The 20,442-nt window shown below is 45.0% G+C and overlaps 1 protein-coding gene across 1 annotated transcript; it reads left to right on the forward strand.

Moving 5' to 3' along the window:
- Window positions 1–1,499: 1,499 nt before the first annotated feature.
- LOC116988608 (uncharacterized protein C1orf109-like) lies at window positions 1,500–17,688 on the forward strand. The gene is made up of 5 exons (XM_033045483.1): window positions 1,500–1,659; window positions 8,069–8,359; window positions 10,132–10,311; window positions 13,204–13,322; window positions 16,355–17,688. Exons 2-5 carry the CDS (start codon window positions 8,088–8,090, stop codon window positions 16,402–16,404), a joined length of 621 nt encoding a protein of 206 aa, XP_032901374.1. The 5' UTR covers window positions 1,500–1,659; window positions 8,069–8,087; the 3' UTR covers window positions 16,405–17,688.
- Window positions 17,689–20,442: the final 2,754 nt, after the last annotated feature.

Consider the following 20,442-nt stretch of genomic DNA (forward strand, 5'->3'; position numbering starts at 1 on the left):
GAGTGGGCAAATGCATGGCAGATGCAGTATAATGTGGATAAATGTGAGGTTATCCACTTTGGTGGCAAAAACAGGAAAGTAGATTATTATCTGAATGGTGGCCGATTAGGAAAGGGGAAGATGCAACGAGACCTGGGTGTCATGGTACACCAGTCATTAAAAGTAGGCATGCAGGTGCAGCAGGCAGTGAAGAAGGCGAATGGTATGTTAGCATTCATAGCAAAAGGATTTGAGTATAGGAGCAGGGAGGTTCTACTGCAGTTGTACAGGGTCTTGGTGAGACCACACCTGGAGTATTGCGTACAGTTTTGGTCTCCTAATCTGAGGAAAGACATTCTTGCCATAGAGGGAGTACAGAGAAGGTTCACCAGACTGATTCCTGGGATGTCAGGACTTTCATATGAAGACTGGATAGACTTGGTTTGTACTCGCTAGAATTTAGAAGATTGAGGGGGGATCTTATAGAAACTTACAAGATTCTTAAGGGGTTGGACAGGCTAGATGCAGGAAGATTGTTCCCGATGTTGGGGAAGTCCAGAACAAAGGGTCACAGTTTAAGGATAAGGAGGAAATCCTTTAGGACCGAGATGAGGAAAACTTTTTTCACACAGGTGAATCTCTGGAATTCTCTGCCGCAGAAGGTAGTTGAGGCCAGTTCATTGGCTGTATTTAAGAGGGAGTTAGATGTGGCCCTTGTGGCTAAAGGGATCAGGGGGTATGGAGAGAAGGCAGGTACAGGATACTGAGTTGGATGATCAGCCATGATCATATTGAATGGCGGTGCAGGCTCGAAGGGCCGAATGACCTACTTCCCGAATGGCGAAGGGGTCCAATCTGGCCCGCGGGATGATTTTGGGGGGGGAGGGGGAAAGTAGTTTCGTTTAGAGTCTAAACTACACATTCCCGTGCAGATGGTGTGATAGGTGAGAGGTCCCTCACACCTCCCACCCTCGCCTCCGGCGGCTCTGTGTCCATCGGCCGCTCTGTCCACACCGCATGGAATTTTAACCCCGGCCCGGAGCCAGGAGCGGACCGGGTGAGTGGGGACGTCGGTGCCGCCTCTGGAGCCGCGGGGATGAATCTCGGGCTATGGATCCGCTCCGATGCTGACCCTCACCTCCCACGGACTCCAGCTGGACACAGCAACGTTGCCAGTTCGTGAAACTTTGATAGCAAAGTTGACTGGAGAGGACTGTTTCTAGAAGATATCGGTGTTACATTTTGACATTCAATGATATAATCCTCCTCTGGTCTTTCTCATCCTTCTTCCTCTCGGGTTTAGTACTATTTCTACCCCGCTTGAGCTTGTTTTTCTCTCTCTGACACTGAACGAAAGTTTCCCAGAGTTGAGACAGAAATGAATTGGAGTTGGAGGCAGGGCAAGGCATGATGGGAGTTGTAGTTCCGGGTAGGGGAGGTTGTCGTCAATGCGCAGGCGCTGTCCGCTGGGCCTGCGGGATGTGGAGCAGGCGCTGACCGCCCGCCCTGATGTTGCCTTGTCCGTGTCCGTGTCCGTGTCCGCCCGGGTTGTCGTCCGTGTGGCCGGGTTATTAGTGCGGCGCGACTCGGCTGTTGCTGCTGGAGCCGGACCTCGAGCTGTCCGTGTGGAGTTTGCAGGTTCTCCCTGTGACCGCGTTGCTCCAGTTTCCTGGTGTGAAGGTGAGTGGGGAACTCGGGGGAGGTTGAGAAATAGGGGCAATAACATATAACATGGGTTAGTGCAAGTGAGTGTTTTTTAATGAGGTATCTCTCATATATCCCCATCTCGGGCACATCTGTCACATTGCTCCCTCTCTGGCACATCCATGTCTTGGGCACCACAGTACAGAGTGGCTTTTAGAACATACAGGGAACAACAGTACCAGTATAGGGTGATTTCTCGATAAGACAGAATTCCTCCTCATAGGCTCCAAATCCACACTCAGCAAAATCAATAACCCCACTCTCATCATCGACGGCAACACTGTCTCCCCATCTCCCCAGGCCCGCAACCTTGGCGTGATCTTTGATTCCACCCTCTCCCTTGAGCCTCACATCCGCCATGTCATTAAAACCTCCTTCTTTCATCTCCGCAACATCGTCAAACTCAGACCCTCTCTCACACCTCCCGCTGCTGAAAGACTCATCCATGCCTTCATCTCCTCCCGACTGGACTATTGCAACTCACTTCTCCTTGGCATCAGCTCCACCTACATCAGCCGACTCCAACTGGTCCAGAACGCAGCCGCCCGACTCATCACCCACACCAAATCCTGGCATCACATCACTCCAGTCCTCAAACAACTTCACTGGCTTCCCATCTCCCACCGGATCACCTACAAAATCCTGATCCTCACCTACAAAGCCCTCCACCATCTGGCCCCCCCCATATCTCACTGACCTCCTCTCCCCCTACCAACCCTCACGGTCCCTCAGATCCACATCAGCCGGTCTCCTCTCCATCCACAAGTCCAAACTCCGCAGTTTTGGGGACAGAGCCTTCTCCAGGGCAGCTCCCAGGCTCTGGAACTCCCTCCCCCAACTGATCCGCAATTCCGTGTCCCTCACCATCTTCCAGTCCCGCCTCAAGACCCATCTCTTCACCTCTGCCTATCCTTAGCCCCACGACCCCCTCCCTTTTCATCTGTGCATTAATTGCCTCATATTGTGTTTTGAATTGAATTCTGTCTTTACTTTGTGTACTAGTTATGTCTCTACTATTTATTTCATTCCCCTTACATGTTTTCCTCTAGCTGCTAAATTTTTGTAAGGTGTCCTTGAGACTCTTGAAAGGCGCCCATAAATAAAATTTATTATTATTATTATTTCACGAAAGGTCACTGGATCATAGATCCTCACCCACGTGACCGCAAAATCTAACTGGGGTACAAGCGTCACTTCCGGTACATGTTATTGATGCTGAAAACGTGCACTTTCACACCCGTTGAAAACAGCGAAAACGGCCCGTTTTTGAGCTGTAAATAACTGTGCCAGTCGGGGTGACCGTGAGGCACAGTTGCATCTCCTGTGGTTGCAGGGGAGAGTACCTGGGGAGGGGGTGGTTTGGGTGGGAAGGGACGAGTTGAGCAGGGAGTTTTGGAGGGAACGGTGCCTGCGGAAAGCAGAAAGGGGTGGAGATGGGCCGAGACCCTTCTTCAGACTGGCTGAAACATCACCCATTCCTTCTATCCAGGGATGCTGCCTGTCCTGCTGAGTTACTCCATGGTATTGGACTATTCTGTTCTCCAGATTATAAAAAAATTAATATGAAAGCTGTGAAACGTGGAAAATGAATCGCATTTAAAGGGCCACCATATACTGAGTATCTTAAGGAAGAGGAATAATGGAGCTCCTCTTTTTGCTCTTTTTTCTAGGGGAAGTGTTTATTCTGGTAGATGTGGAGATGATGCTTTCATTTCAAAAGTAGACTTAACACAAGGAAGTAACTCTTAGATCCTAGATACAAGGAACTGCAGATGCTGATCTCATCTACTGTATCCGTTGTTCCAGGATTGTTCTAGGACTCCTATATATCGGCGAGAGCAAGAGAAGAAAGGCGATTGTTTCTTCTCTCAGTCCACCTTGGCCTACGTGATCTCTGGTTGCTAAACAATTTAATTCCCATTCCCATACTGACCTTTCTGTCCTGGGCCTCTTCCTCCCTTGTCAGCGTGAGACCAAATGCAAATTGAAGGAACAACACCTCATATTTCACTTGAGCAGTTTACAACCCAGCAGTATGAATATTAATTTCTCTAACTTCAAATAACCCATGCATCCCCTCTTTTTCCATCCCTCCCCCACCCTAGTCGTCATACTAGTTTCACTGTCGTCCTGTTGAGTTTCATTGTCTCGTGTGTAACTCATTGTCATGCAGCCCACAGCCAATAATGGACCATTATGGGCTCCACCTTTCCTTGATCATCATTACATTTTTGCATTCATTTGTTCCATATCTCTCTATATTATTGTAGATGTCTCTCGTTTCCCTTTCCCCTGACTCTCAGTCTGAAGAAAGATCTCAACCCGAAATGTCACATATTCCTTTTCTCCAAAGATGCTGCCTGACCGGCTGAGTTACTCCAGTATTTTGTGTCTATCTCCATTTAAATGTACATTTTATTTATTTGTGGATTGCCTCATTATTTACTATAACGACAGCAATTTGATGTCACTATAATTCACAATCCAAATTGTTATTTTGAAGATTCATAAGATCATGTGATAGGAGCAGAATTAAGACATTCGGCCCATCGAGTCCACTCTGCTATTCAATCATGGCTGATCTATCTCTCCCTCATAACCCCATTCTCCTACTTTCTCCCCATAACCTCTGACACCCATACTAATCAAGAATCTATCTATCTCTGCCTTAAATATATCCACTGACTTTGGCTCCACAGCTTTCTGTGGCATAGAATTCCACAGATTCACCAAACTCTGACTAAAGAAATTCCTCCTCATCTCCTTCATGAAAGAACGTCCTTTAATTCTGAGGCTTTGACCTCTACCCCTACACTCTCCCACAAGTGGAAACATCCTCTCCACATCCACTCTATCCAAGCCGTTGACTAATCTGTATGTTTCAATGAGATCTACCCCTCATCCTTCTAAACTCCAGCGAGTATAAGACCGGTGCCGTCAAATGCTTAAATGTTAACCTACTCATTCCTGGGATCATTCTTGTAAACCTCCTCTGGACCCTCTCCAGGGCCAGCACATCCATCCATCCTCATATGCGGTGCCCAAAATTGCTCACAATATTCCAAATGCGGCCTGACCAGCGCCATATAGAGCCTCAACATTACGTCCCAGTTTTTGTATACAAGCTCTCAAAATAAATGCTAGCATTGCGTTTGCTTTCTTTACTACCGATTTGATTTGCAGATTAACATTTTGGGAATCAGCACCAGAACTCATAAGTCCCTTTGCATCTCCTATTTCTGGATTCTTTCCCCATTTAGAAAATATTATCTATTACTTTAATAGGGCGGCACAGTGGCGCAGCTGGCACAGGGCACCTGGCCTTACAGCGCCAGGAGCCCAAGCTTGAACCTGACCTTGGGTGCTGTCTGTGTGGAGTTTGCATGTTCTCCCTGTTTTGCCTCACCACTTTCTACCAGCTATCTCCCTTCTATTCCATCAGTCTGAGGAAAGGTTCTGACACGAAAAGTAATCTGTCTGTTTTCCTCCACAGATGCTGCCTGATCCACTGATTTCTTCTAGCAGTTTGATTTTTACCAAATTATTCTGTATTTTGCTATGAGCTTACCATGTGCATTTCTTAATTGGAGAATTGAATGTTTCTTAAAGGGTGGCAAAGTGGCACAGTGTTAGAATTGCTGCCATACAGCACCAGAGACCCAGATTTGAGCCTGACTATGGATGCTGTCTGTCTGGAAATTGTGATTTTTTTTCCCCCCAATGTTTCCATGTGTTTTCTCCGGGTGCTCTGGTTTCCTCCCACACTACAAAGATATGTGTGTTTTGTAGGTTAATTGGCTATTGTAAATTGAATGTAGGGTAGTGCCTGGGTGATCACTGGTCGGTGCTGACTGTTGTTCGGGCCTGTTCCCATGCTGCATCTTTAAAGTCTAAAATCTAAAAGTCTAATGTTCCCAACCAATTGTGATTAATGTAGAAACAAGGAAATGCAAATGCTGGTTTACAAAATAAGGCACGAAGTGCTGCGGCAAATGCGAGCAGCACCTCTGGAGAACATTGATTGGTGACGTTTTGGGTCAGGATCCTTCAGACTGGTTGTCATGGTGGTGGGGAAAAAGCTGGAAGAGTGGAGAGGCATGACAAAGTCTGGCAGTAGGTGCACATAGGTGAGGATTTTATTTTATTTGGTAGGTGGTTGGACAAAAGCAACAGATGAAAAGATAAAAGGTATGAGATAAGGATATAAGATGCGCTAAATGTGAAGCCAGAGGCATGATTATGGGGGGAGGGGCGCAGGCGGACAAATGAGAAATGGCTGTGCATCCATGTAGAACACAGGGAAGAGAGGGAGAAGAAAGGGGGGGGGGGGGGGGGGTTGTTTTTAGGTTAGTTACCTGAAATTGGAGAGTTCAATGTTCATGCTGTTGTGTTGGAGTTAAGAACTGTAAAAGGTGAACACTTGCATGTGTGGTTCATTACTTTGAGAGCTTGCCATCAGTGATTAAAACATTGAAAGGCAAAATCTAGATTTATATTTTGCGTGGTGTGGTGCAAATGTGATTATATTGTCTGTTTTATGCCAAAGGGATCAAATTAATCCCAGTGCATGATGGGGTGGAAGGAAGGAGAGTGCACCAACATCTAAGTTTGAATTTTATTTAGCGAATGCAAAGTCCTTTAGCCAAGCAGTTGCCTCTTGATCTGCTGTATGAAGGGTGACAAGTCCTCCTTTGAGTCTTTGTTGAGGGCATGCTTCAATGATGTGTTGCATTGTTTGCTGCTCTCCACAAGCACACCGTGGGGTTGGGCTGCTGCCCCATTTGTGAAGGCTGGCCAAGCAGGGGCCATGTCCAGTCCTGAATCTATTCAGCGTCGTCCACTGCTGCCTTGGGAGATTGGTGCCAGGGACCGGTAGGGTGGGGTCTGACACCAGATGTTTATTTGGGATGTCCTTGGACTCCCATTCCTTTTTCCAAGCTGATTGGATGGTGAAATCAGCTGGTGGTGGGTTCTTCCAAATTGGTCGTCTAGATGGAAGTCGAGCAGTGGGTGGGTTGAAGATGTCCATGTGAATTGGCAGGTGAGGGGAGTTTTTGGTCTTTTGGAGCATCCTTTGAGTGAGGACTACTCGCCGGATGTGTGGAGGGGCTATGTTGGATAGGACAGGGAGCCAGGGGAGTGGTGTTGAGCGGATTGTTCCTGTGATGATCCTCATTGTTGAGTTCAATTGGGTGTCCACATGGTGTGTGTGGGATGACCTGGACCAAACAGGGGCACAATATTCGGCTGAAGAAAATGCAAGGGTTAGTGCTGAAATGCGCAGTGTGGGGGCTGCTGCCCCCCACTTTGAGCCAGCAAGCTTACTGAGGAGATTGTTTCTGGACTTCACCTTAGCTGCTGTTCTTTTGAGATGTTCCTTGAAGGACAGGGTCCTGTCAAGGGTCACTCCGAGGTAGGTTGGAGTGGGGGCATACTTCAGTTTGGTCCTGCTCAGATAGATGTTTGGTTCTCTTGTGGCTTCTGCATTATGGAGGTGGAACACATTGGAGACCGTTTTTGCTGGGCTTGGTTTTAGGCGCCAGGTTTTGCAGTACTCGTCCAGTTTAGCAAGGTCTTCATTGAGCACCTGTTCCAATGTACCAAAATCTGGTGCTTGGAAGGCCAAACAGATGTCATCTGCATAGATGAATTTGCGGGATTTGGTGGTGGGTAGGTCATTTGTGTAAAGGTTGAACAAGGTTGGGGCTAAAACTGACCCTTGCGGGAGCCCATTCTTCTGCGTTTGAATGACAAAACACAATGGAGGAGCTTTGCACCGAACTGATACCAAGTGTTTATCCTATAGTTGATGTCGACCATTTTATCTAATTTTGACCGCAACATTCCAACAATTTAAAACAAACTTTTTAAAATCTTTGTATGAAGTGCTTTTAATAGTTCAAGAGATTACATTTAAATGGTAGCTTTGTTTCCTTAGTTTACCCCAAGCATACTTCATTAGCAATCAGGTACTTTACAAATGTTGTCACAGCTATGGTGTGTTTTGCAATATAGCATTTTTATGCTAAATGTTTGCATAAATCTTTGACGTGCAGTTAATTAATTCAATTAATTAACGCTTCATGATTTAATTGGTAATGGGTTGCTAAATAGCAACAAACATTGGTCAGATAGAATCTGTGGGATTAATTTTTAGATTGGACCTTTTAAATCACATACTTTTTTCCCCCACAATGGAAGAATGACCAGCTTTTGTTTATTTAACCATGCACTATAAAAAAAAAATATCTATAGTGTGCCAATCAATGCATTAGGCAAACATTTTCACATTGTTGAGCTAATTAAGCATTTTCCTTAATGGTGTTTAATCCCAAGATGCTTGATTTCATAGGTTGGATTTATTACTGCACAATTCTCTATTTAGGTTGCTACAAGGGAAATTAATGGCTCAGAAACAAGCATTGCTGGCTGTTCATCAATCCCTGGAGAAAAGCTTCAAGGCCATTGAGAAGCAACAAAGTTTGTGGGACAGTACGTTGTTGGAATGCACTCATCTCCTGAGCTCCTCGAGTAATCTGGCCGAGCAACTCCGGGCATGCAACAACGTTGACTTCAAGACGACACCCTTTCGAGAGTTTCCTGATCTGAAACACCGCCTCAAGTACAAACTTACCCAGGCAATGGAAATCAATTTGGAAAAACTTGAAGAGATAATGTATGCTTCATGTTGAGCAACTATTGATAATGAAGCCTAAAGTGTCCTGTTTATTTGTGTAATGGTGAAATTAGACAAAAACTACCAAGCAAAGGTAGAAATAATTCATTGTCTCAGGTTCGGCAACTGGCTTGGAATGAGTTACTGGCCCCAAAAGACTGGAGAACCTGAGAAAAATACAGCAGTTATAGGAACCTAGTTGTCATGTTGGATTTGGTGAAAGAAAATATTTTCTGTTTGAGCATTTTTTTAAATGCATAGTTCCTTGTTGCAGCCAGCAAGGTTGAGTCCAGAATAAAGCTATCTGGTTTTGTGGCAGATACTTGCCTGAACGGTAACTCTATGGAGCTCAACATCCAGCATAACACCATATTTTAATTGGCATTTTTCTCTTCAGAGGGTTAATCGTATTTTTGATTTGTCACATCTGAAAATCTGTTCCCCTACCTGACACCTGGATGAACACAAAGTTCAACAAGCCTCTTATAATTGCTGTATTTTGCTCAGCTTCCTGCCTTTTGGGGCCATTACGGTGCTCCAAGCAAGTGTGGTGCACAAAAGGTCAGTGTTCATCCCATCAGTTGTGGGATTTGCACTTCTCATGAAATGTCACATTGCCCCATGTACTTTAGTTCTGATTTCTTAGTTGCTGCAAACCTGCATTGGACTTGCTGAATCTAAAAGGCAATACTAATAACTTTGGTCCCAATGTGGAGTAGTTATTGCTCAGGCTATTTACTGACAGATTACTAATGCAGGATAATGTTTAGAACAAAACAGAAACTTTATTTTAGTACATCTCTTTGAGGAAGCTTTTATCATCTTTGAGATGTAGAGAACTACATATAGATAATGTGCATGAAGCATAGTGAGAATTTAAATTAAAAATCCAACTAAAAAAAGGCAATTGTTTGTCTGCCTTGATAGCTGAAAAGCATTTGTTGGCTTGAAAACTGAATCCTTCAAAATCGGTTAAATATTTGAGCAAAGACGCACATGATGATACAGCACCACCTAAACAATATAGATTGTTGATACAGGTCCTGCTCAAATGATGTTTCCACTGGACCTATAATCTGACTAGATTTAAGCACTGCTAGACTAAATTGTTTCACAATGCATGAAAACAGTGCTAAAGAAGAACTGTAATTGTTTAATTTTGAGCAGTTTCAAAATGTTGAAATGAATTTCTAGTGATGCAGAGTCATCGTATTTCTCATGAAGGGAGAGCCTAGAAGGAATGCTCCTTCTAAAAACTATGTTGTCACAAGTTCACAAGTTATAGGAGTAGAATTAGGCCATTTCGCCCATCACGTTACTCAATCATGGCTGATCTCTGCCTCCTAATCCCATTTTCCTGCATTCTCCCCATAACCCTTGACACAATTTCTAATCAAGAATTTGTCTATCTCTGCCTTAAAAATATCCACTGACGGTCTCCACAGCCCTCTGTGGCAATGAGTTCCCCAGATTAGAGAAGTTCCTCCTCACCTCCTGTCTAAAAGAGTGCCCTTTAATTCTGAGGCTATGACCTCTGGTCCTGGACTCTCCCACCAGTGGAAACATCCTTTCCACATCCACTCTATCTATGCCTTTCATTATTCTGTAAGTTTCATTGAGGTCCCCTCTCACCCTTCTAAACTCCAGGCAGCAGAAGCCCATTTGTCAAATGCACATCATATGCTAACCCACTCATTTATGCAATTGTCCATGAGGCTTTTATTGGAATGAGAACGGGGAATTAATTGTGTGCTTTCCTCCCATCTTTTAAGGAACGTTCTACAGAGGGTGCGAGACACGACAAGTAACCAAGTGGCAACGTGCTTCCAAATGTATGAGCTACATGCTGACACAATTGGTTTAACTTCAGTACTTGAGCACTCCAGTCTCTACCCTTCTGTGGCAGATATGCTGGAATGGCTTCAGGACATCGAACGGTTTTACCAAAGCCAGTATCCTTTTGTGCATATCTAAAGTTCAGGGAGCTTTCTTCATGGCTGACACTGCTCCATCTGCTGTAATTTCACTAGTAACGTTGGACCTGCAGTTTGTAAATTCCTATTTCTTGAAATGGAAGAACTGGTATAAACCAACTGTGAAGTCTTGATCATTGGAACAAAATCTGCAGATGGTACGATGCAGTGAAGACATTTAATGGTGGCACTTTTGTTTAGTTTGGGGAAACAGGCCATTCGGCCCACTGAGTCCGCACTGATCAGCGATCCCTGCACATTAACACTATCTATCCTACACACACTTGGGACAATTTACACTTATACCAAGCCAAATAACCTGTAAACCTGTACGTCTTTGGAGTGTGGGAGGAAATCGAACCTCTCAGAGAAAACCCACGTAGTCACGGTGAGAGGGTACAAATTCCGTGCAGACAGCACCCGTAGTCGGGATCGAACCTGGGTCTCTGGCGCTGTAAGACAAGAACTCTACTGCTGTACTGATGGGAATTATTTCCAGCCAGTAGCTCCCATCCCAAGATAGAAACAGGAACACCGGAATGATCTGTTTTACATGTACAGGAAAAAACTGCAGATGCTGGGTTAAATCAAAGGTGGACACAAAATGCTGGAGTAGCTCAGTGGGATAGGCAGCATCTCTGGACAGAAGGAATGGGTGACATTTCAGATCGAGACCCTTCTTCAGACTGATCAGTATGAGAAGGGTCTCGACCCGAAACGACACCCATTCCTTTTCTCCAGAGATGCTGCCTGTCCCGCTGAGTTACTCCAGCATTTTGTGTCTACCTTCGATCTGTTTTAGTTGTTGGAGCCAGAGCTTTCAGGTGACATTTTAATCACAATCCCTGGGTGCAGTTTCCTAAGCCTATCATTGGCCATATCACCAATGACACTCAGTGACCACAGTACAGAGATGACTTTTATCTTATTATTTTCGAGACACCTGCTCCTGTTTCATAGTGAACTATGAAGATTATACCAGCGACAGTAGTAATGGAGTTCACTCTCCTGCCCCCATTTTAAGTCCACCGCAACTTGTTTTACCAAGCAACCGTCTCTCAAGTTTTCCCTCCTTTTTTCCTTAGAATGTTCTCATACGTACGTGAGGATGCTCTTCGTTGACTATAGCTCTGCATTCAATACGGTCATCCCCACCAAGCTCACCACCAAACTCCACCAGCTAGGCCTCAGCTCGCCGATATGTGATTGGATCCTGAACTTTCTGACGGAGCGACCGCAGGCAGTGAGACTGGGCCCGCACTTGTCCTCCACTATCACCCTGAGCACCGGCACACCACAGGGCTGTGTACTAAGCCCCATGCTCTACTCCCTCTTCACTCATGACTGTGTTCCTGCATTCGACACCAACACCATCGTGAAGTTTGCAGACGACACAACAGTGATTGGGCTGATCACCAACGGTGATGAAACAAAATACAGGGCGGAGGTGCAGAACCTGGCGGACTGTTGCACACGTAACAACTTGTCACTAAACACCTCCAAGACCAAGGAGCTGATTATTGACTTCTGGAGGTCCCATAATGGAGAATACGCCCCAATCTCCATTTACGGGGAAAGTGGAGAGAGTGTCCAGCTTTAAGTTTCTGGGCACTCACATTTCAGAGGACCTCACATGGTCCACCAACACTGCTGCGCTGGTCAAGAAGGCACAGCAACGACTGTTCTTCCTGAGGACATTAAAACTGGTCTGCCCCAACAGCTGCTGAAAACTTTTTACCGCTGCACCACAGAGAGCATATTAACGTATGGCATCTTTGTGTGGTATCTCAGCTGCACGGAGGCGGCGGAGAGGAGAGCTCTTCAGCTCGTCATCCACAGAGCGCAGAGGATCATTGGGACAGAGCTACCAGCCTTGGAGGGCATCTACCACACACGGTGCCTCAGGAAGGCCGTCAGCATCCATAAAGACTCATCACACCCCTGTAACGGTCTGTTCGAACTACTTCCCTCCGGCAGACGTTACAAGGCCTTCTATGCCCGAACCTCCAGACTCAGAAACAGCTTTATTCCAAGAGCTATAGCGGCTCTGAACCGGCCCTGCTGAGTGCCCCCCACCCCCCCTGGACTGTCTCCCTCGGATGGTCACGACACACAGCTTATTTATTTATTTTACTTTTCTTTTTCATCGGTTGGAGCTGCATACTAAATCTCGGTGCACTGACGTGCAATGACAATAAAATATATTATTATTATTATACTACATCTTGCCACTCCCAACCAAGAGCCTGCTTACCCAGGATAGAAAATGCAGGAAACACTCAGCAAGTCGGGTAGCATCTTCGCACTGACTTGCTGAGTGTTTCTGTTTTTATTTCAGATTTCCAGCACTGGTAGTTTTTTGATTTATTTTCACTTTCTTGATAGTCTGAAAGTGGCCCTTCGGCCCACCTGGTCCACGCTGACCATTGATCACCCGTTCACACTTTTTATATGTTATCCCACTTTAACATCCACTCCCTGCACAATAGGGGCAATGTACAAAGGCCAATTAATTGAAATTCCAGCATGTCTTTGGGTTATGGGAAGAAACTGCAGCACCCGATGGAAACCTATGCAGTCACAAACCCCGCGCAGACAACACCCGAGTCATGATCGAACCTGGGTCTCTGGTGCTGTGATGCAACACTTCCACCAGCTAAGCCATTGTACTGTCCTGACAGAATATTTCATGTCTGTCTTCATTAACTATATAACTCAGCCCAGGCCTCTGCCTGTTATTAGTTTCTTGTCCTAAAGCTAAAAAATAAATTTAAGGTGGTTATGGAAGATGAAGGTAGTGATTGAAAGATTCATCTGGTTCTCAAATAATTAGTTATTCTATCACACCATTTTCTTTAACAATCACACAAGGTATCTTGACAGGAAAATTTTGCTTCAGAACATCAACTGTGATAATCTGCAAAATATTCAAGCTCTCCCACAATCCTGGAACAGAGTGTCAGAACAGATGGATCAAGACTTGATTCAAGGTAATTTGGACATTCCTTCATTCTGTTCCCATCTTCTTTAAGCTCCTATCACAGCAAAGGAATGGCAAGTTGGATGGACTACACCTGAAGCTAGTACTGCTACTTTGAATGGCATTGTGGATAAAATTAGGAGGACAGAAGTTCCATTGTTATATAGACACAAAATGCTGCAGTGACTCAGCAGGACAGGCAGCATCTCTAGATAGAAAGAATGGGTGACGTTTCGGGTCGAGCCTTCTTCAGACCCATCATTTTATGTTTGAAGACTGTTCTGCAACGGAAAGAGGTCAGCCGGGATGATACAAACACGACATGGGTGAGGATGGGTCAGAGGAGAGAGGCTCGGGCGAGGTAATGTGGGGGGATAATAGTTCGGAGGGAAGGGGTAGGAGAATAGCGTGGTTAGAATAGGGGGGGTGTGAAGCAAGACCCAGTGGTACCGTTGTGGAGGTGGTACTTGAAGTGGCAGGTGGCAGTTCCCTGTTGGAAGGGGGAGAGGTACGAAGTGGTTTTGAGTCTGAAGTAGGGACCTGACCAGAAACGCCACCTATCCATGCTCTCCAGGGATGTTGCCTTGACCCGCTGAGTTACTCCAGCCTTTAGTGTCTCTAAGAGGACAGAAATTAGTTTAAATCTGAAACCAGAATTACACAATTTAACAAGGGACGGGCTTTTTGTACATGGATGTCATTTCCTTAAGTTGTGTTCAGCTGTTTCCTCATTTTGCTGAGATTAGATGATCTCTCAGATCCAGTGGGAATATAAAGTTGGGATGATTTCTCCACCACTTAAACTCAGCAATCTACAAGAAAACCCAAGTGTTCCAGCCTTTTAGGGCTGGCATATCTGATATATCATTATCATTTCACCATAACTGGGTGAACCACTGCATGGGCATTAATTGAAGATATATTTAAACATACCTAAACAGGTTAATTGTGGAACGAGCTGTCTGAGGAAGCTGTAGTGGTAGGAACAATTGCAATGTTTAAAAGGCATTGAGTCAAGTACACAGAGTAAAGGTTTAGAGATATCTGGGCCAAATGTAGGCAAATGGGACTGACTCAGATAAACATCTTAGATAGAAACAAAAAGCTGGAGTAACTCAGCGGGACAGGCAGCATCTCTGGAAAGAAGAAATGGGTGACGTTTCGGGTCGAGACGCTTCTTCAGACTGGTTAGAGATAAGGGAAACTTGAGATATAGACGGTGATGTAGAGAGATATAGAACAAATGAATAAAAGTTGAAAAAAAGTAACAATGATAAAGGAAACAGGCCATTTGTTAGCTGTTTGTAGGGTGAAAATGAGAAGCTAGTGTGACTTGGGTGGGGGAGGGATAGAGAGAGAGGGAATGCCGGGCAAAATGTTGTGCCTCTTTTCAAGCTGCAGGGAACTATATGCCGGTGAGCTTAACATCTGTAATTGGAAAGTTGCTAGAAGGTATTCTAAGGGATAGGTTATACAGCGGGACAGTCAGCATGGTACGTGGGTGAGAGGTCGAGTCTTACAAATCTGATTGATTTTTTTGAAGACGTGACCAAAAAGGTCGATGAGGGCAGAGCTGTAGATGTTGTAAACATGGATTTCAGTAAGGCATTTGACAAGGTTCTGCATGGCAGGCTGCTCTGGAAGGTTAGATTGCATGGGATCCAAGGAGAGAAATCTGAATGGATAGCAAATTGGCTTCATGGAGGGAAGCAGAGGGTGATAGTGGAAGGTTGCTTCTCGGGCTGGAGGCCTGTTACTAGTGGTGTACCTCAGGGTTCAGTGCTGGGCCCATTACTGTTTGTCATCCACATCAATGATTTGGATGAGAACATACAGGGCAGGATTAGCAAGTTTGCTGATGATACAAAAGTAGGTGGTTTTGCAGATAGTGAAGATGGTTGAGAATGATTGCAGCAGGATCTGGATCGATTAGCCTGGTCGGCTGAGGAATGGTTGATAGAATTTAATGCAGAGAAGTGTGAGGTGTTGCATTTTGGGGGCTACTAACAATGGCAGGACATACACAGTGAATGGTAGGCCTCTGGGTAGTGTAGAGCAGAGGGACCTAGGAGTACAGGTGCATGGTTCCTTGAAGGTCGAGTCACAGGTAGATAAGGTGGTCAAGAAGGCTTTTGGCACTGTGGCCTTCATCAGTCAGAGTATTGAGCATAGAAGTTGGGAGGTCATGTTGCAGTTGTATGGGACATTGGTGAGACTGCATTTAGAATATTGTGTTCAATTCTGGGCATCATGTTATAGGAAAGATATTGTCAAGCTTGAAAGGATTCAGAAAAGATTTACGAGGATGTTGCCAGGACTAGAGGGTGGTGAGCTATAGGGAGAGATTGAATAGGCTGGGTCCCTTGGAGTGCAGGAGAATGAGGGGCGATCTTATAAAATCATGAGAGGAGTAGATCAGGTAGATGCACAGAGTCTCTTGCCCAGAGTAGGGGAATCGAGGGCCAGAGGACATAGGTTCAAGGTGAAGGGGCAAATATTTAATAGGAATCTGAGGGGTAACATTTTCACACAAAGGGTGGTGAGTGTATGGAACAAGCTGCCAGAGGAGGTAGTTGAGGCTGGGATTATCCCAACGTTTAAGAAACAGTTAGACAGGTACATGGATAGGACAAGTGTGGAGGGATATGGACCAAGGGCAGGCAGGTGGGACTAGTGTAGCTGGGACATGTTGGCCGGTGTGAGCAAGTTGAGCCGAATAGCCTGTTTCCACACTGTATCACTCTATGACTAGTTGTGGGATTAGGAAATGTGGGTCTCTATCGTACCATTAGTAAATCCATTCCCAAATCAAAGTGGTTGACTAATAACTATTTGAATTGGCCAAGATGCATCAACAAAACAAGTGCCCACTTGGCAGTGACGGCCATACACTCAAAATGCGGGGAGGGGTGAGGGGAAACTCACACCATTTCACTTTATTAAAACCGAATTGGTTGAAAATCTTTAAACTGGGGGGAATAAGATATTTGCGTAGCTTTGTTTTGTGAAGAGTCACTGACATTGGCCTTTTTTATGATGCAGAGACTCTGCTCAGGGTGGCATTCTTCCTGGAGTCTCGCCAAGGATCCTAATAGCTGCGCCTGTTCACTGGAACCCCTGGTTTAGTTTTCTCCTTAATGCCAAAAGAAGTGCCTTGTCGTGTGCCGAAGCAAAAGGTGGCCGTCAGATTGATTTTTACATGCTCTATCTTATCCCGAATGAGGTTTAATTGAGCCTCGACTGCAAGCATAGTTTGTACTTTACCTTGCCTTGAGAATCTGTTTGTCATATCCCTGTCTTAGTGTACCCCACTGTCTAGTACTTCCCCATCTCCTAGTCCTGCAGCAACCACTAAGGCAATGGGTATACATATCAATAATGTCATGTGGGTGGAGATATTTAAAATGGCAAATTGTTCTAGTCCTTGCTGCTCCACTGGCCATGTATTGCAATTCAAATGTCCACTGGAACATAGATTAAAGACCAATTTACCCAGAATAAAAAAAACAGCACGAAAGCCTTCAACATCCAGCCAGCCATTTCAGGAAGACTAACCACTGTCTATACTGTAAGCACAAGCTCATTATCCAGATTGAACAATATAAGGCATTCATCCAGTGTTTGGAAGAAGTTCCTCATCAGTGGCATCACATCAGTCCCTGGCTACAACTTTCCTCAAAGATGGTGGACAACCCTCAAAACAGAATTTCCTCGGGTCAAGGGAAAATGCGGCCACCTGCTCCACCAATACTTGAGCCCATGTGCAAATGTGGTGGTAATCTCAAACTCTGGAATAGATCCACCCACCCAGAAAGATCTGGTTCAGGGCCCCCCCTTGTTTTCCACTGGGGCTCAATCCTTCAGTCACGAGGATTGGAAGGAGAAAGAGGAGTGCAGACCATTGGCAGAATGAAAGTTCCCGGTGGCCACCGCAGAGCTGTGCAAGAGTGGACCTGGCGGCTGCAGAAAATGAAGACTCAGCGGGCCGTCTGTGGCCTTGTGCGGCGACTGGCCTAGGTTCGCTGCTGCAAAAAAGGGTTGCTGCCAGCAGGGGGAAGCTTAAAAGCCTTGAAGTCCAGAGGGTCGAGGAGGAAACTACTAGCGACAGCAGTAGGAGAGGGACTTCAAGGTAGGCAGCAGGAGGTGCCCCAGGGACACAGAGGCGGTCGGGCAAGGAGAGGGACTTCAGGTTGTGGGCCTGCAGCAGCCTGGAGCTGACCCGGATCGGGGAACTCCAGTGCTCTCAACATGTGGACTGGACTTTGTACTTTTTCTTTGTAAAGGGTGCCAGAATATGGTAATTGTGTATTTGTGGGTGGTGCAAAAGAATTTCACTGTGCTGTGCATATGTGACAATAAAGACCCATTGGACAATGCAGGGATTCCTCTTTGGTAAGCTCACTGCAATATGCTAGTAAGTGAACCCATAACTAACTGGCTTTACAAAAATTAAGTTACATTTACTGCATATACAATCATCCACACTTCCTTGTCCTCTAGGAAATATTTGTAGAATGGAACTGTTCTGCGAGCCAGTGGAGACTTAATGATCTCAATGGCCTTCTTTTGAGAGAAATATGAATACAAAACTATTTGGCTTGGGGTTGACACTGGGCATCCAGAGAGACTTATACAAAAGAAGGTTAGAAACCCCACCAGCAGAAGGAGGGGGTGCAGAAGAGGTTTACCAGAATGCTGCTAGATTAGAGGATATTGGCATTTGGGTTATGGAGGCAGATAGTTAGATAGACACATGGATATACATGGAGGGATATGAACCACCTGCAGGCAGAGATTAGTTTATATTGGCATTATGTTCGGCACAGACTTTGTGGGCGGAAGGGTCTGTTCCTGTGCTGTATCTTCTGTAATAGACTCGGGGTACTTTTAAGCCTAGTTGGTAGCATCCTGCCTCGGAGTTAGAAGATTGTAAAATCTAATTTTTATGGGAAAAGGACACAAAGCGCTGGAGTCACTCAGCGGGTCGGGCAGCATCTATGGAGAACATAGATAGGAGACATTTCAGGTCAGGACTACAGTCTCAAACTAACAATGCAACACCAAGGAAATTCTACAGCTAGACTTTGTCCTTTAAAAGGCACACAGCCATCGGTCCTCGATACATTCTTGATTTCTTTGTGGGACCGAATTGCCTCCATTTGGCTGAGCACGAAGGATATCTTGGGGGGGGGGGAAATATATGGAAGACAATCTAGTGGGTTGTATGTCCATAAGAAGTAAGTCATCTTTCCTGTGTTTTAATCGATAGAATGTTCGGCTCCAACAGGTCGATGGATCTGACCCTTTGAGATTTCTATATGTGTTGCGTGAAATTAGGTTTGTACACCCAAGTACAGTTAATGAAAACACATTTGCTCTTTTGAACCAGCAGAAAGCCATGAATCTCATTCCACTGCAACAATTAAATTAAATGGGGTTGCTTGCCTAAATTATTAGTGTGCTATGTTGACAGGGTTTTCAAAATCAAAATTTCCTCTGCTTTGGCAAGTTGCCCCAAGAGTTCTGTATTGAATGTCACTCATAATTAATTAAAATAAGCCATGGGGAATTTGTGGCTGGACATTTTGGATATATTTATGTCTAATAAATTCTCAGTGCAGGCTGTTAGAAAATAGTAACTGTATCTGTTCAGCAGTTTAACCATCATTAATGCCCCATTTGATTGATGTTAAGCCAATTTCAAATGTCGCTGCAGTAATGCATTGTATTTCTTTCATTACATTGTCATTAGCTTTTCATTTGAGTTTTTTTTTAAAGTCGATGTAGCATTCTGACAAGGAACAGTTACTTTGAATGCTATTATTTATTTTTGAAGGCTTGTGCAAGCTGTCTTACAAAAAATTGAGTTCACACATTCATCATGTAAAGCTCACCTTTGTGAAGCTGGAAAAACATTTGTGGTGGTGCCCCTTCAAGAGAAAGAAATGAGTTCGTAAGGTGGAACTCTGGTGAAGGTTAAAAAAAGGCATTCACGCCTCAGTTTGCTGTGATGCACCAGACAGCAATGTGGAACTGGCTGCAGAAATTAGTATTGACTGATTGAAAGGTACAGCGTGGAAACAGGCCCTTCGGCCCACCGAGTCCACATCGACAGTCGATCACCCGTTCATACTTGTTCTATGTTATCCCACTTCCACATCCACTCCACACACACTAAGGGCAATTCACAGAGGCCCATTTATTTACAAACCTACACATCTTTGGGATGTGGGAGGAAACCCACGGGGTCACAGAGAGAATGTGCAACGTCCACACAGACAGCATGCGAGGTCAGGATCGAACCCGGGTCTCTGGCGCTGCAAGGCAGCAGCTCTACCAGCTGTGATCGCTGGTAACCTCTAATTTCCAACACCAACTACAGTTCTCTTTCGACTGCCATGATTGAATCAGCCTCCAATGCCTCCTTGCTACATTCCAGATCCTAATGGCTTGTTTTCTTCCTGTGCTGCTTTTGCAAATCCCTTCATTCTCTGATTTCTAATCCTTGGCCATAGGAAGTTTCAACGGGCAGGGTCTTGGACAGACATGTATGAGGTCAGAGGGTCTGTACTAGTTACAGCAAGTGGTTGAGTAGCATTGGTGGGTAGAAGGGACCAGCAAATTTAATGTCATGTTTAATCAGCTAAGGATGAATCAAGCTGCCTAGACTTAGTCACATTTAGAGATACGACGTGGAAACAGGCCCTTCGGCCCACGGCGACCAATGATTACCTGTTCTGTAGTTCTATCCTGCACACTGGGGCCAATTAACCTACCTGCATGCCTTTGGAATAGCAAGAAAATGTTCTCCTTTGTTTTTTCTATTTAGATGTGTATTTTCTTTTGTGTTTTATTACATGAAAGTTGTTTATATTCACACATCTCGCAAAAAAAACAATTTTTTGAGGGTTTTAGATATTTGCTTGGTCCAATGCTTTAACAAGGATAAGCAGCAGATGGCGCTATTGTACTATAAAACCCAAGTTATCATATGCATTTATGCAGTGTTTTTTCACAATGTCAGAATCTGCTAAAGCAACTCAAACCAGAAAATACTTATTGCAATGGAGTCTCTGTTGTAATGTATGAATAGCTAACCTACATACACTAAGATCCCACAAGCAGCATTC

Source organism: Amblyraja radiata, chromosome 27, assembly GCF_010909765.2.
Source record: "Amblyraja radiata isolate CabotCenter1 chromosome 27, sAmbRad1.1.pri, whole genome shotgun sequence".
NCBI classification, from domain to species: Eukaryota; Metazoa; Chordata; class Chondrichthyes; order Rajiformes; family Rajidae; genus Amblyraja; species Amblyraja radiata.

Bases quoted from the DNA above. Each gene is read 5' to 3' on its own strand.
- LOC116988608 (XM_033045483.1), top strand. From the start codon at position 8,088: ATGGCTCAGAAACAAGCATTGCTGGCTGTTCATCAATCCCTGGAGAAA. The intron at 10,312-13,203 runs GTATCCTTTTGT...CAATCACACAAG, and splicing joins GAACGGTTTTACCAAAGCCA to GTATCTTGACAGGAAAATTT. The intron at 13,323-16,354 runs GTAATTTGGACA...TTTATGATGCAG, and splicing joins GGATCAAGACTTGATTCAAG to AGACTCTGCTCAGGGTGGCA.